General features: G+C 44.2%; 1 protein-coding gene across 9 annotated transcripts in view; it reads right to left on the bottom strand.

The window, feature by feature from the left end:
* RFC1 (replication factor C subunit 1) overlaps positions 1 to 12,508 on the bottom strand; it is a 191,305-nt gene extending 178,797 nt beyond the window's left edge. For 8 of the 9 annotated variants that reach the window (XR_015062484.1, XM_085898573.1, XM_085898572.1 and 5 more), the window contains exons 1-2: positions 12,350 to 12,508; positions 11,235 to 11,354 (exon numbers count right to left, since the gene is read on the bottom strand). Coding sequence is in view for 7 of the 9 variants with exons in the window: in XM_085898573.1 (XP_085754699.1) it covers positions 11,235 to 11,354; positions 12,350 to 12,352 (123 nt within the window). In the remaining 2 variants the exon portion in view is untranslated. Of the gene's footprint in view, positions 1 to 11,234; positions 11,355 to 12,349 lie in introns of those variants that run through there. The other variant, XM_085898580.1, reaches the window with a different exon arrangement.
* Between the last annotated feature and the right edge of the window lie 4,162 nt (positions 12,509 to 16,670).

Here is a 16,670-nt window from a genome sequence, read left to right as displayed (position 1 = left end):
TCTTCTTCATGCATCGAAGGAAAGCCAGCCGTAATGCCCCTGCTCTTTCGAGAGCTGACCCTGCCTCTCGAGCTTCTGTCCCACTTTGAGCCTTCGTCTCTGACTGTGTCTGTCTCCTCCTGCAACAACCTGCCTCCCCGTTCTCTTGCCGAGAAGCGCTCTGCTATTCTGATTGCCTCCCTCACACAGAACTCCACTCATGCGTTCGCTTCTCACTACGAGCTGCTTCCCCGTCCTCTCTGATCGCCTGCCTCCTATGCGCACTTCTTCTTCCTACCCACGTCACACCCATCAATCATCAGCGTCGGGGGCGTGACTTCACCCGCAGTCACCCTTGGAGGCAGGGCTTCTTCCTACTTGGTCATGCAGCTCGGTTGTAATGGTGGTTGTGGTTATAAAAATGTAATTCTATCATTGCTGGTTTGAAATACAAAAACATAGGGAAAAGTCACAAGGGGGCGATTACATACTGGGGAAATTATCCTTAATCCCCATCTAATTAACACCGCACCACCCCCCGTGTGATGACAAGTAACATTTAAGCTCACAGTTTCCCTACTTAGTTTAGATAGAGATGTCTTCTACACGTCCACGGTCCAAGCAACTCTATACGATCCCATCTTTCTGATTAAATTCCTCCACCTACCCCACAAACATAACAATATCGTGCTTTATATTAGTTAAGCCCTATGTGTCAATGGTGAAGAATCACGTGAAAAAAAAATATCGGATCCGGATTCTCACCAAAACTGAATCAATTCTTATCAAACACCCAACGTGTCCCCAAAGTTTCGTCCGAATCAATCCACAACTTTTTGAGATCTCGTGCTATATATCATTTTTGGCCCTATCTCTCAATGGTGAAGAATCACTTTAAAAATTCCAGTAGTTGGATCCAGATCTTCACCAAAATCTAACCAGTTCTTTTTACGCACCCAACCTGCCCACAAATTTCATTCATCCGGATCCATCCACAAGGTTTTGAGATATCCTGCGCAGAAACAAACAAACAGACAAATAAACAGAGAGGGATAAAAACATAACCTCCTTCACCTTTGGTGGCAGAGGTAAAAATAACAATAATAATTAAAAAAAACATTTTGCTTAATTTAACAATATCATGTACCAAAGGAAAAACTACAAAAAAGAAGCAACTTAGACACAGAGGACACATTTGGCCCATCATGCCTGTGCTTTATAATCACAAGAAGTTAATGGAGTTTAAATGTGAAATGATATACTCAGCGGTCATTGAGTGGTAAGTTATATCAGGTGATAAAAAGCAACTTAAAAATGTCCCTGCTCTAATGAATTGGTTTAAAAGTCTGTTGGATATATTGTAGTGTACTTTACATGAGATACGATGTAAAAATATAAAATGTAACTTCACCAAATTAAACCAGTCTACAGTTAAAACAAAAGACTAGCCAGCACGATGTCAAAGTTAACAATAAGAGTAGATTGTCTAATCCCAAGACAAGTATCAATAAATAAATAAAAATCTTTCTTTTTTGCTCTACAGAAGCAGAGAATGGTGAACAAATGATTGTAAAATGTGCTAACTCCCACATTTAAATGAAGCACAACCTTTAGGAAAGAAAAGATTTATGTGCATCGAAAGCAATAAAGGAACAAAAATAAAACTCCCGCCAAAACATGAGATAAGATTTATGGTTTTGGAATAAGAAATGCAAAGGGAGGAGGAAGTTACACAGTATAGCGGTGGTCAACAAAAACCTTTCAAAACAATACCATTTTCACAAACCAACTGAATAAGTATTTGAGGGAAAAGGTTCAATTGTAAATGAGGATATTGTTATGTTGTTGTAAGTACATATTTTAAACGATGAATTTTTGTGCTCAGTAATGGTTGGAAAGATGAATGGCAGGTTAGTTATTAGTCACTTGAAACAACTGCACAATTGTCATGACATGAATCTCATAACTAAGTGGAGTGCATGCCCCTACAAGGCTGAACATTTTAAGTTTTGTATCCCACTGATAGGACTGATCTACATCCAGACCTGAACCAAAATCTAATGTCTGAATCCATCCACAACTTTTTGACATATAATGCTATGTCACTTTTGGCCCTACCTCTCAATGGTGAAGAATCACTAAAAAAATAAAAATAAAAATGATTTTAAAAAAATATGTAATATATGGAATGGGATCTTCACCAAAACGTGATCAATTTGGCTTCGTCACACACCCAACCTGTCCACAAAATTTAGTCGAATCCTTCCATAACTTTTTGAAATATCCTGCTCACAAACAGGGGGTGAATACATGACATAACCTTCATCATCCTTCGGTGGCAGAGGTAATAACTTGGTTCTTAATGGAAGAAAAAGATACACCTGCAATGATTAAGAAGCTTGAATCCCCAAAACAAAACCTGAAGGACATTAAAAGACTGCTTTCAAAGCTCAGTTAATACAAACCTACCTGCCACAGAAAATCTCCAAAAGCTTCCTCTATATTGCCTTCGCTGTCTGAATCGACAATTGTTTCATCCCATAAGCACAGGTCATCAATAGCTCCATGGGCCAAACAATGGTTTGCTCTCGCACTCGTCTCAGCCAAGGACTTGGCAGCCTCCATCGCAGAAACAAAATTTTAAAAAGGCTCGGAAGAACATTCAGGGGTCCTTTTTATCTTGTGACCGATCTTCCATTTCCTACTTTGGATTTTCCTTCACTACCACTTCCATGGCTTAAACTCCCGTCAAATTACATGTCAGGCTCGCATACTCGCCTCTTAGCTGCCTCACATGTGTTTGAATTGAGGCCAGGTTATAAACTGTCATCCCAGTGTTTCACAGGCAGAGTGATTCATCAATATGTGCGCCATCCATAGGATGTACATTAAACTGGGCGTCCTGTCTTCTGGAATTAGTTGGTGGATGTTAAAGATCCCACAGTGTGCTTAGCAAAGCGTAGGTGAGCTATCACCAGCATCCTGGCCAATTCACAAATACCTATTCTAACCTACAGGGGCACTGCATCAGCATGGATTGAAGATGAGCCTGGAAAAGACAGAGGTATTGTGGGTCAGACGAGAGAGGAGAGCAAGAGAGAGAAAGAGAGAGAAAGAGCGAGAAAGAGAGAAAATCAGGTTAAAGGGGGAGGAGATAAGGCAAGTAACTAGATTTGTGTGCCTAGGTTACAGTCACAGAAGTAACAACCAGAGAGTTGGTGTCGAAGCTGCCTGTTTATACATTTATCGTTTTTAAAAGACTAGTCCAATAATATTTTTTTATAAAGCATTGCAGTGAAGTCTAATCCAAATAATTTTAAAGCAATATATGTAGTGGTGCCCCCAGAATCCGAATTCAATTCGTTCCAAGAGGCTGTTCGGATTCCAAAACTATTTTCCCAATAAGAAATAATGGAAAGTGAATTAATCAGTTCCTGGACCCCAAAAAAACCCACTTTCAACTGAAATTACCCATGTTTAAGGTAAAATAAGATGAGTAAATGACCTTTTCTGGGTCATGAATCTTTTTCCAAGCCTGGGGGATGAGCAGGAGCGTTGTCGCTTCTTCCATCAGGTCTGGATGCAGCTCCGGCCTATCAGTGGCCATTGGGATTTAAAACGTAAACTGTTCAGCCTGGTGGAGGTATGTAATTAAACATGAAGCACCAAATGGTGTTTTATATCCCAGTACACTCTGTGGAGACATAAACGTGCCATTTTCACCACACGGTTCCACGGGAGAGAATCAAGAGGTGAAGCGATTGGGTGACGCAGCATGACGTCACTACCATGCTCGCGAAAAAAAACGTTGAGTTCGTTAAAGCCGATTCGTCAGAGGGTTCATTGAATGAGTTCGCTTCACGATGGGGTTTCGCGCTTTTATCGCTTCTTTATTTTTAAGAATCGTACACACGGTCGATTTCGGCAGCTCGAACATGGCAGCGAGATCAGACACACGCGCACCGCTCTCATGCTTAGCGATAAGTTCTTTCTTCAACTCAATTGTCGTTCTCACCGACTTCTTATTCCTATTTGCTTCACTGCTCTTCTTGGGTGCCATGGTGAATGCACAAGGGTGATAATTGAAAAAAAATGCACAAATCAAGGTGAAAACACGAGGTAAAGTAGCGATCGACAAACGAGAGATGCTTTCACGTGTACTTCCACCGACGAACTGAATGAACAAAGCGCGAAGATGCGGGTCGAACAGGCGGGGGAGACGCACGTGAACAAACATGAACGCCACGTAGTGTTCGGTTTTTAGGGCAAAGTTTTCTCGAAAAAAATGTTCGGATTCCAATTTGTTCAAACAATGGGGCGTTCGGATTCTGGGGGCATCACGGTATTTGTATATTGTAATCAGTAAAAAATAGTCTGGTCGATAAAAACATTAGAAAGGAAATAACTTGCACCAAAAACTTTAACATTTTCATGCTCATGCTGACGCTGACGCTCACGCCAGAGGTATCGCTTTCGCTCTCTGTTCTTCGAACAGGCGAGCTAAAAATGGCCTCCACCAGATTGAACAGTTTTTGTTTTGTATCCCACTGATGGGCCAGATCTGGACCAAAATCTAATCTGCTTGTTCTAGTCACCTCCCCAACTCATTCAACAAGTTTTGTCCAAATCCATCCATAATTTTTTGAGATATCGTGCTACAAATCGTTTTTGGCCGCAACTCTCAATGGTGAAGAATCACTTATTAAAAATTATCAGATCCAGATCTTCACCAAAATCTAATCAATTTGTCCTTGTCACATGCCCAACATATCCACCAATTTTCATCCGAATCCATCCAAACTTTTTGAGATATCCTGTTCACAGACAAACAAGCAGACAGACAGAGGAAAAAAAAAAACATAACCTCATCCGCCATCAGTGGCAGAGGTAATGATAATAAGGATAACACATTTACCACCCCCCCCCCCAATCCCAGCCGCTCCCATAGTGAGCAGGTCTTTCTAGTAGATTAAATTTTACAACTGAAAAAAGGACAAAACTTCAAGGCTGAAATAATAACTTTTCTCTCGTTTTAGTTAATTATAAATATAATTAGTCAATGTTGTTTACAAAATACATAGAAGTAAAGCTTTTCTGGGTGACACATTAATCCCCTTTGAGGAGGAGGTGGGGTCCTAGTTTTAGTTGTTACTAGACGACCCATGAACCCGTTGGGTTCCCGTTGTAACAGTGGTTGATAAAAAAAATCATTTCAACAACAACAAAAAAGATAGCTCCAGCAAACTATACCGCTGAGGTTGTTTGCATTGATCAAATAATCCCGAAGAGTACTTGACTGAATCGGGAATTGATTTTTTAATACATTTTTTGTTGCCCGATTTTAACGAAACTTGATACTGCACACCGCAGGCGAATAGTGAGTAAGGTGGCCCTAAATTTTTTGCACTATCGTGTACAGTTTTTGCTGTATTTCAGGAACATACATACAATATGAGAGTTTTAGTAATATATAGATAGATAGATGTGTCAGGAAATTACCATAACGACGTTTATAGTAGGAAAATGATCGAAAGAAACATCACAGGTCTGTTCCTTTGTATGCCACATCTTTCTCCTCTCTCACGGTATAGTCACCAAACTTCAAAGAAATAATTAACAGTCTTACAATTCTGCTTATGGCATATAAATTTACTTCCAACTTGTACTCAATTTGGTCCTGTCGAAAAGACTTTTTCCAGTGTTCGTTACGCTGGAAGATGTCCTGGGCATTCCATGGGCTATGTTTAAAGCCCAACAGTTTGGGAATTCAAGCCCAGCAGGCCTTCCCGTCCTTTCAAATGCCATTTCATCCCATTACTCATCCTTGATGGTTATATCTGATAATAAATAATATTTATTTATTCTGGTGTCCTGCCCGAAAGCAGGTCCAAAACTGCCAAAGCAGCTTTCTGGCAAAGAAAATACAATGGGTTGTTTGCCATTGCCTTCCCAGAGCAAATAATATATGAACAGATTAATAACATATAATACCATTTCCCAAAGTGGCAGAGACTGCTGAAATAGCTTTCTGGGAAAGGAAATACAATAGGTGGTTTACAATTACCTTCCCAGCAGTATTAGATAAAAGCAGGTATTTGGACAAAGTGCCAGTAACAATCACCTACTTGGTGTGAAAGACACCAAAATGATATTACAACATCCACCAGCAGCAAACGATGCTGATAGATGGATCTCAGGCTTAATGTTTCATCTTACAAACAGAAAGTGAACTCATTGATAGAATGCCCTGCCTTTGAAACACCACATCAAACGTTTGTAATCGGGCGGGAAACAAATCGAGACTGGACAGCTCAAATGTGAATGTACTACTTACTACAGAACAAGTCCACCAACCCATAAAATATAGATGTGTGTGTAGAAGAAGAATTAATTCAGAAAACGTTGATACACTCAACTCATGGAACTTGTTAATTTTGGTTAAGAGCCTGTAATCTTATTTGAACTTGTTAGTACCCTATGGAATGACCCAGATACAAAATGTACAAGGAAAAGCAAGTGAAAATGGTTGGAAAATAAACAAATAAAAATGCCAATTGCATTGATTTTGTCAATTGCTGTTGTATTGGGTTTTCTTCCTCCTGTAGGGAGCAGGTGTTTATGGGGGGGAGAAAAAAAAAAAAAAAAAAACACGAGAGAGAGAAGAGGAGAGGAGAGGAGAGGAGAGGAGAGGAGAGGAGAGGAGAGGAGAGGAGAGGAGAGGAGAGGAGAGGAGAGGAGAGGAGAGGAGAGGAGAGGAGAGGAGAGGAGAGGAGAGGAGAGGAGAGGAGAGGAGAGGAGAGAAACAGGGTGTCCCAAAACTCACCGAAGGATTTAGGAATTAAATAACATTTGTTTTTTTAATAATTTATGATTATTTTTATACCAAAAGAAAATTTACAAAATCAAATGGAGATAAATTTGCTTTATTTATGAAAAAGTGATGAAGCTTAGAATATGTTCTCCATTTTCAGCTTCGCAGAGACGGGCTCTTTCGACAGCATTTTCCACAACAGCGGACAATAACTCTGGTTGCAGCCCTCAAATTTCTGCACAGATGTTGTCCTTGAGCTGCTGAATTGTAAGGGGCTTATTGAAGTATACACACTCTTTTAGGTAACCCCAAAGAAAATAATCGGGAGGCGTCAAAGCAGGAGAACGTGATGACCAATAAATTTCTGAATTTCACGAAATTATTCGGTGTCCATGCTCTATGGGTGAGAATTTAATTGATCGATGAAATTTAAAATAAAATTCCACAATTTTGGTTCTTTGTTCAGTGGTGAATTTTTCCATGGGTAATTTCCAAATGTTAATCTACATTCTGAAAAGAAAAGAAAAACAAATTATTATTAAAAACCAGAAATGTTATTTAATTTCTAAAGCCCTAGTTGACTTTTGGGACACCCTGTGTGTATATCTATCTATCTATCATATATATATATATATATATATATATATATATATATATATATATATATATATATATATATATATATATATAGATATATATATAGATATCAGTCATGCGCCACTTAACGACGGGGATACTAGGGTGGTCCAAAATCATAAGGGAAAAATTCAAAATTTGAATATTCTTGGGGCATGTTGATTATTTTGTTCTACCTCACTAGAAAATACTCCTGGCCAAATTTGCCACAGTTCCAAAAATATTTAGGGGTCCATCAATAGGAAGGAAGTTGTTACATCCGGTGGGGGTTGCTACATCCGGTGGGAGAGAAGAAGACGTCAGTGGGAGAGAGGGAGACGTCAGTTGAGCTTTCGGTTCGCTGTCGGTCGGTGTTAAAAGTACTTTTATTTTTCTTTTTTTATCTCTAATTTTTTTCTTCTTCTTTTTGATTCCCAGAGTGAGTATGGCATGTTCTACACGGAAAAGCACAGAACTGTTCCTCTTGGATCAACCATTGGAGAAATTCACCGACCGCCAGTTGCCCACTGCCCACTGAGAACATTTTATGCTCTTTCCTTTCATTTTTCCTATTAGTATTGTGACATTATAATGAATCCGTTGAGAGACTTTGATGGACCCCGAAACCACCTCCAAATCTGCTAATTTTTTGTTTCTTTGCGTTTTTCAACGTCAGGAACGATTTGGCAAACATGCCCTCGAGAAATTCGAACTTTCATTTTTTTGGACCACCCTAGGGGATACGTTCTGAGAAATGCGTCGTTAAGCGATGTCGTCATTGTGCGAACATCTTGGAGTGTACTTACACAAACCTCGATGGTATCGCTGACGACACACCTCGGCTATATGGGAAAGCCTATTGCTCCTAGGCTACAAACCTGTACAGCATGTTACTGTACTGAATACTGTTGGCAATTGTAACACACATCCAAGATAGACGGAATACACCATAGTTAACCTCCGCCATCGAAGATCAGAGGTTACTGTTTTCACCCCTTTCTGTTTGTTTGTTTGTGAACAGTATTATGGAAAAACTCCTTGACGGATTTCGACGAAACTTGGTGGGGGGGGGGGGGGTGAGGTATGGTCCAAGGATCATGCCATTAGATTTTGGACTTGGTCCCCCACCCCCAAAAAAAATTGTTAGAGAAAAAAATTTTTTTTTTTTGCATTTTTAACCTCCGCCATCTTCGAAGATGGATGGAGGTTACTGTTTTCACCCCTTTCTGTTTGTTTGTTTGTTTGTTTGTGAACAGTATTACGGAAAAACTCCTCGACGGATTCGACAAAACTTAGTGGGGGGTGAGGTATGGTCCAAGGATCATGCCATTAAATTTTGGACTTGGTCCCCCCCCCCCCCCCAAAAAAATTGTTAGAGAAAATTTTTTTTTTTTTTGCATTTCTACATGTTTTAAGTGATTTCCAACCCCCCCCCCCCCCAAAAAAAAAATTGTTGGAGAAAAGAACTATAACTTTGTCAGCACTGTTGACATCATATTTAATGAATAAGATATAAGGTTCACTTGAGTGACCCAGCAGTATTGGCGGCGGAGGTTTTGCACTCTCCCAAGTGCTCCCCCTCTCGTTTTACCTTTGTGCTGTTCATGACGGCCATCGGTGTTGTTCGCGGCTGCTTACAATCTCCTCTCGCATCGATTATAGAAAGGTGAATAAATAGCGTTTGGATTTTATAAATATGCAATCATTGCATCGATGATATAATTTACAAATGAAGAATCGAGCACCTGTCAGTTGTGTGATATATTTTCAGAGCAGTGCGAATGTTTTAACAACATAAAAAAAACTTTACTAAAAATTTATTTGTGTTTTAATTTTGACTGGAACAACAACGATTTATTCGTGGAATTCTTCAATTCAAAGGTAATTTACTTGCTTGAAGGTAAACGTGCAAAACAACTAGTCAAAGAGGATGAAAATAGGAGTGTTTTTGGATGTTAGGTCAACATTTGGTCAGTTTGAACGCTGATTTTCTTGATTTTTCGCGACCCCGGTTTTTTCACGATGACATTTTATGGACCTCAACGATTGCGTTATAACGGGGCCACACTGGAGTTGTTTATTATCATTATCAAGTATTATGTACTGTACATAATTAACCTCCACCATTGAAGATCGGAGGTTACCGTTTTCACCCCATTCTGTTTGTTTGTTTGTTTGTGAACAGTATTACGGAAAAACTCCTCGATGGATTTCGATGAAACTTGGTGGAGGGATTAGGTATGGTCCAAGGATCATGCCATTAGATGTTGGACTTGGTCCAAAATCCAATATGGCCGCTTTGGCGGCCATTTTGAAAAAATATTTGAATTTTTTTTTTTTTGCATTTCTACATGTTTTAAGTGATTTCCAACCCCCCCACCCCCAAAAAAAATTTTTGCAACTTTTTTTCAACAAAATTTCGATTTTTTTTTTCTTGCATTTCGACATGTTATAAGTGATTTCCAACAACAAAACATGCCAAAATTATAATTGCGGCCGATTTTGGTACTTCAGGTGGATATACCCACGTAAAATCAATTTCTGTCTCAAGGAATCGAGTTATGACGAATGAATTGAGTTTGTAAAAGTTAAAAGTAAAAGGGAAAGTTGCAAACTATAACTCTGAGCGCTGTTGACGTCAAATTGAATGAATAGGATATCAGGTTCACTTGAGTGACCTAGCAGTATTGGCGGCGGAGGTTTTGCACCCTACCAAGTGCTCCTCCTCTAGTTGTATGTGGTATACTGTACTTTTATATGACTGGCAGCGCTTCGACGGCGACGACATCACCAGACGATAGGAATTTTTCAGCTCCATTATAATCTTATGGGACCACCGTCGTATATGCGGTCCGTCATTGACCGAAATGTCGTTATGCGGCGCATGACTGTATACACACACACACACACACACACACACACACACACACACACACACACACACACACACACACACACACACACACACACACACACACACACACACACACACACACACACACACACACACACACACTATGCTTCTCCATTGTCTTGGGGTCACTCACCTGCATTTTTCACTTTTTACCTCCACCACCGAAGGTGCAGGAGGTTATGTTTTCACCCCTTTCTGTGTGTCTGTCTGTGTACAGGATATCTCAAAAAGTGGTGGATGGATTCAGATGAAATTTTGTGGACAGGTCTGGTGCGTGACAAGGACGAACTGATTAGACTTTGGTGAAGATCCAGATCCGGATCTGACTACTAGAATTTTTAAAGTGATTTTTCACCATTGAGAGACAGGGCCAAAAACGATATATAGCATGATATCTCAAAAACATGTGGATGGATTCGGATGAAACTTGGTGGACACGTTGGGTGTGTGATAAGGACGAAGCGATTTGTGAAGTCCAGATCCTTATCTGGATACGAGAATTATTTTATTTCTAAAGTGATTCTTCACTATTGACCATTTTGAAATATCATGCCATGTATCGTTTTTGGCCACATCTCTCAATGGTGAAGAAAACTTTTTAAAACGTCACTTAAAATTCGAGCATCCGGATCTTCACCAAAGTCGAAGCAATTCGATGTCATACACCCAACCTGTCCACCATATTTCACCTGAATACGTTCATAACTTTGCGAAATACTATGCTCACAGCCAAACACCATAGGGGTGAAAACATAACCTCCATCCACCTTTGGAGGTAACAAACTTCACATCAGTACAAATCCTGTTGAGCAGCTCCAAAAACCTCATGCCAAACTCCATAACATTTCATCTTTGATGACAATAGGTGACTTCCTGGACTTGAGGGAATAAAAAAAAAAGGTAGTTCCATTGTACCTTTGTTTTGCCACTGGACTTGCTGCCAATCCCCAAAGCCGTTCCAATCTTCTTGGAAGCATCATGAGACTGCGCACTCCCTGTTTTTGTGGTCTTCGGAGAAAAGAATCTGCGAATGTCCTGTTGGTAAATGTGTAAATGTCAGCTGGCTGCTAAAGGTACTCTGCAGATGTGATCATCAAGCTCCATCCTTCCAACAGCATCGATATCTATATATATATATATTTATTTATTTTATCTCTCTATCTCTATCTCTATCTCTATCTCTATCTCTCTCTCTCTCTCTCTCTCTCTCTCTCTCTCTTGCAGCCTGTGGCTGCTGGTTGCATCATTGGTTGGGATGCAGCTATGCTGCTGATGCAGTGTCCCCCTTACCACTACACCGGTGCTCATTTTGCCGACCTTGGAAGGATGACAGGCTGAGTCAGTCAACCTCCTGGTGTATTTTAATTCAGCGGCCAACGGGGCTTGAACTCAGGACCCTAGGATCCCAAGCCGCTACCCCAACCACTAAGTGACTAAGCCAACACCAGGCCTACTACTACTACTACTACTACTACTACTACTACTACTACTACGGCGGCGGCTCAGGCCTTTCACGAACTGGTTGGCCAGGCCTGTCGTTCAACTGGAGTTGGGGTCGGGTGCCGGGGATAATTGTAATGCTCTTCGCGGAGAGACACAGCGAGATCTTTTAACGTCCAACCAGCTCATGCAAGCACACAGGACACCCGGCTTAACGTGCATCCTAACGCCGCACCAATCGGACCGTGTCCAGTCGGGTCCGGGAATCGAACCAAGACTCAAGGAGGCAACAATCATGTGAGGACCTGATGGCAGCAATACGATTTAAAAAGGAATTCCAACCCGCTACCATAAAACTGACCGCACAATGTGAGAAAGAAACAAAACACGTTCCCTTTATTCTCTTTATCCGCGGTGAGAATGTTTTTTTTTCAGACAAGCCTCCATTTAAAATAAATAAATAAATCGTACTGAATCGCCAAATCCAATCTTCAGCCAAAACAATGGATCCAGAACTGAGGTAAACCGAGGTAAACATCACCGAACGAAGTTTCCCCATGGCGGAATCATTGTCCCTGAGTGGCACTCACCATGGGAGTTTCGCGTTCCCTTTCCCGCCAAGGCGAGGCCTAGTAACCCTGCGCGGCTCTTCCTCATCGCAGGGACTGATCCCATCACGTAATTAAACATTCAAACGGGACAAACTCATCTTTTTCAGTGTAAATTTGTTATACGTGACTTCAGCTTCGTGGAAAGGAAGGCAAAAGGAAATGTTTGTAAAAAAGGCGAAATGTGATCCTTTCAAGATTACACCGCATTGACACTTTAATTGGTTCATACAAGTTTTACATGAAGGATCGTTTACACGAAAGTTTACATGAAGGATCGATATAACATCGGCCGAACGAAGTAAATTTGGTTCCGATGGCGGAGATAATTTTTTTGATTCAGGATCCGTGCGATTGGAGTGTGTCGCAAATGTTTCGGTAGCTAAGCTGTGGTGCTTCCATCATATTTATAAAAACCGGAAATACGTCACTGAGCAGGGCAATTTACGGCGCATAGACCGCGGTGTCGCCACCTAGCCGCCATGTTGGTTAGCACCAAAAACTGAAAATTGTAATTGGGGGGGGGATTAAAAAAAACAAGTAAACGGCTGTTCATTCAAAAGAACAACTAATTGTGGTGTACTGAATAGAAGATGCTTAGCAGGCAGACACGAGTGGGGGAACAGTCGAGCCGGGCTGTGTTGCACAAGTGCGAGCGCGGGCGTACTTTGCCCGCGGCTCTCCTTTATTACGTATTCAGCACACTCACGAGCCGGGCGACTCCAGCATTACTACAACGCCTCAGGCGGCGCGCACACCTTATATCCCTTGCAGACCCGATGACCACGCCGACCACTCCTCCCCTCATCATGCCCCGCCCTGCATGCCCGCAGGCTATACCACACTCCTCCCTCCTAAAAGTATGATTATTAAATGATCACCATCATAATAAGCATAAACAGCACGAAGGACTACGGTATAATAGTAGACAAGGCACAAAAAAAAAGAAAACAGCGAAGTATAACAGCACATCACATCATATAATGCGTGGAAGCGAGCTACTGGAGAAGCACAGCAGCACTACACAGCGAAAACGCCCCCAGGCGGGTCATGCTTACATGGCCCTTGGCGAGGTCGCGGCGACCTCCCGACCTCCCCCGGCACCATCAAACGCCTCCGGCCCATAAGGCGGCACCTCTCCCCAGCCAGACCTGAAACAGATAAACCTTTCGAGGCCGGACCCCCGCTGTCTGGAACCCGCGACGCCACCGCCAGACCCGACCGACCTTGGTGGGGGCGCTAAACAGCGCCCTTGGCTGGAAGCAACAAACACTCCCCAACACCCCACGCACCATAATCAGTTGAGATTCCACCGCATGGCCAAAACGGCCTTGAGCGAACCCAGAGAGCCGCGCCCCAGGCGCCAGGCACGTCTGACCTTGCTGAAAGCAGAGGTGGGGGTAACGCCGACCAGCGCACGAGTCCCGGCTCCGAGTCGATCTCCGAGACCCACACGGCAGTTAGACGGTAGCAATTCCATTTAAACCACATTTTAACTACAGGCTCGTTATAAATCAATAGGAATAACATTTGAACCATTGCAAACTCATTTTTCCGTACAGCGCGTCCTCTTGATAAAATCCCAGCACCTGACAAAACCACCACCCGTGGCCTGGGGAAACTGGAGGCCAATAAACTCTCTTTATTCGCCCCCACCTCTCTCAAAGCCCCCACATCACATTGATCATAATACAAATCCCATTGATTGATCTCCGCCAAACCCACTCTCACACGGGAACTGCTGGAATTTATTTCAACAACGTTAAACTGCATCACTAGAGCAAGGAAAAACAAATATGCAATGAACAGCAACCCACAACCCACATCACGAGTCCGTCTCTTGGTTGTCGACTCGATGTTGTGACTCGCGACTTCCTTTAACGCCATGGGCTCACCGCAACCTGTTGAAGCTGCCCGAACAACACCGGCGCGCATTGCCTCACGAACGCTGCCGAAGCACGGGAACTCATCGCGAGAGCTGATACGGCTCTCGCCGCTCCCGAACCGTACATCACCGCCGCAGGCAGCAACGAACGGCCGCTCCCGTTGCATCGACGCGGCTCCCACCGCCAGAACCTCGCCCTCGGTACTCGACGAAGGCATCGAAGAGAGCACCGGCACACCTGAAGGTACGAACTGGAGATCCAGCCCGAGGTGCGCCAGCCAGTCCCGACCCACAAGGACGGGCCCCTCCCCTCGCACCACAAACACCGTGAGTAGGGCGCTTCGCCCCCGGTAAAGCACCGAGATGTCGGGCGCTGCAAGCGGCGCAACCGCTTCGCCGGTGTACGCGCGCGATGCGCGGGCAGCACGAGTGGACTCAATTCGACACCCGATCAGTGCGCCGATCACTTCAACCTCCCCTGCCACTGATCTAGTCATCTCCGGATCAATTCGAAGCAGGTCTAACTCCGGCAGCATCTCCCGCTCCGGGTCGCTGGAATCTCTGTGCCCCGGCCGCAAAACTCGACCCGGGGCGTCACCGTGCACGCCATGCACCGAACACCATGCCGGCAGTAGGTCTTGACCCGGGACGGAAGGACCGCTTCGCACACCGCCATCTATGACTGTAATGATGGGCGATGACTCTCGGCGCACACCCCGTAGACGTCCTCGAGTGCTCAGACCGCCGTCAGAGTGACTGCATTGCAACGCTCGCCCACGACCCGCGCCGCAGACCGTGCGCGTGGCCGTGCGTGCCTGGCCCATCGCGCTGACCCCCGGACCATCTGCTGTGCCCCGACCATCGAGACCCCGGACATTCTTCGGAGCTCGCACGACGTCCCACGCCGCGTTCGAGCCGAACCGCGTGTCCTCGTTCTTTAGCCGTGGCTCTGCAGACATCATTCCCCCGATCTGACGTGCCTCAATAAAACGAACAGTGAGCGCAGCCGTTGCCCACTCGACGTGGCCGAAGTCGATTCCGACGAAGGCGGGCACGTGTTCGTGCGCCGTGCACCGGCCCTCTGCCATGCTCGTGCTGGCGAGACCCTTGGCTCCGTAGCCTGGAACCGCACGGGTTATTTGCCGCCCTGCACACGCCGATCCGAAGATCCTCGTCAGCCAACTGTGGTGTACTGGCTAGAAGATGCTTAGCAGGCAGACACGAGTGGGGGAACAGTCGAGCCGGGCTGTGTTGCACAAGTGCGAGCGCGGGCGTACTTTGCCCGCGGCTCTCCTTTATTACGTATTCAGCACACTCACGAGCCGGGCGACTCCAGCATTACTACAACGCCTCAGGCGGCGCGCACACCTTATATCCCTTGCAGACCCGATGACCACGCCGACCACTCCTCCCCTCATCATGCCCCGCCCTGCATGCCCACAGGCTATACCACACTAATGATCGGACGTTGGAGGGAAATGCTTTAGCCACACTTCGTCTCCATTTGTGTGCTTTTTAATTCACTCGAAAACGATGACTCGGTCGATGTAAACGTCTGCAATGTTAAAAGGTTGAGGTGTCCTACGTTAGAAAAAAAGAGAGGGGCGGGAGAGGGAGGGAGAGAGGGGGGGTTAGAGAGAGGGGAGAGAGGAGGTGGCGAGAGAGGGGACAGGAGATGGGGTGTGAGAGGGGGGGTGAGAGTGGGGGCGAGAGAGAGAGGGGCGAGAGAGGAGGGGCGAGAGAGGGGGAGAGGAGGGGCGAGACTAGGGGTGAGAGGGGGAGGAGAGAGAGGGGGGAGAGAGGAGGGGCGAGACGAGGAGGGAGAGAGGAGGCGTCACAATTCTTCTTCTTCTTCGTTTGATATGACGTCACAATTGACGCTGGGGACCTGAGTATGTTTCCCAGGTGTTTCCCAAGTTATGGCCATTTATGATACGGTTGGTCCGATCTAATTGAAACAATTCCCCAATCCAGTCGTCGTTTAGGAGAGCGAAGGAACGAAGCTGCACATACTGGCACGCACCTCCGGGCACGCACTAGTTTAAATAAAGATGCAATGACAAAAACGGGAACAGATAGTAACTTACAGATTAAAAAACATGGAAACGCGACGCGACCATCCCACGGGTCTGCTTGTCCTGGAGGACCTGCTGGTTGCCTGGAAACCGTTAAGCCACGCCCCTTAGCTCAGTTGTGTTTATTAATGACTCGGAATCCAGAACTAGTGTAACTTATCAACGTTTGAATGCTTAACTTTGAGTTGTGTCGTCATTTAAAACGATCGAAGAATATTTGTAAACAGAGGTGGTTTGATCGAGACGAAGGAAGGAGGTTGGAACACCTTCGAAGTGATAAACTGATATAATTTGAGTTGTTATTTTAACATCTTTGGAGGCTGTTTGAAGATGATTGAAGGAA

Source organism: Eptatretus burgeri, chromosome 10 (genome assembly GCF_056783735.1).
Source record: "Eptatretus burgeri isolate ZD-2024b chromosome 10, Ebu_testis_v1, whole genome shotgun sequence".
Lineage (NCBI taxonomy): Eukaryota > Metazoa > Chordata > Myxini > Myxiniformes > Myxinidae > Eptatretus > Eptatretus burgeri.
Note: the sequence above shows the minus strand (reverse complement) of the source record. Positions and strands in the feature narration are given on the sequence as shown.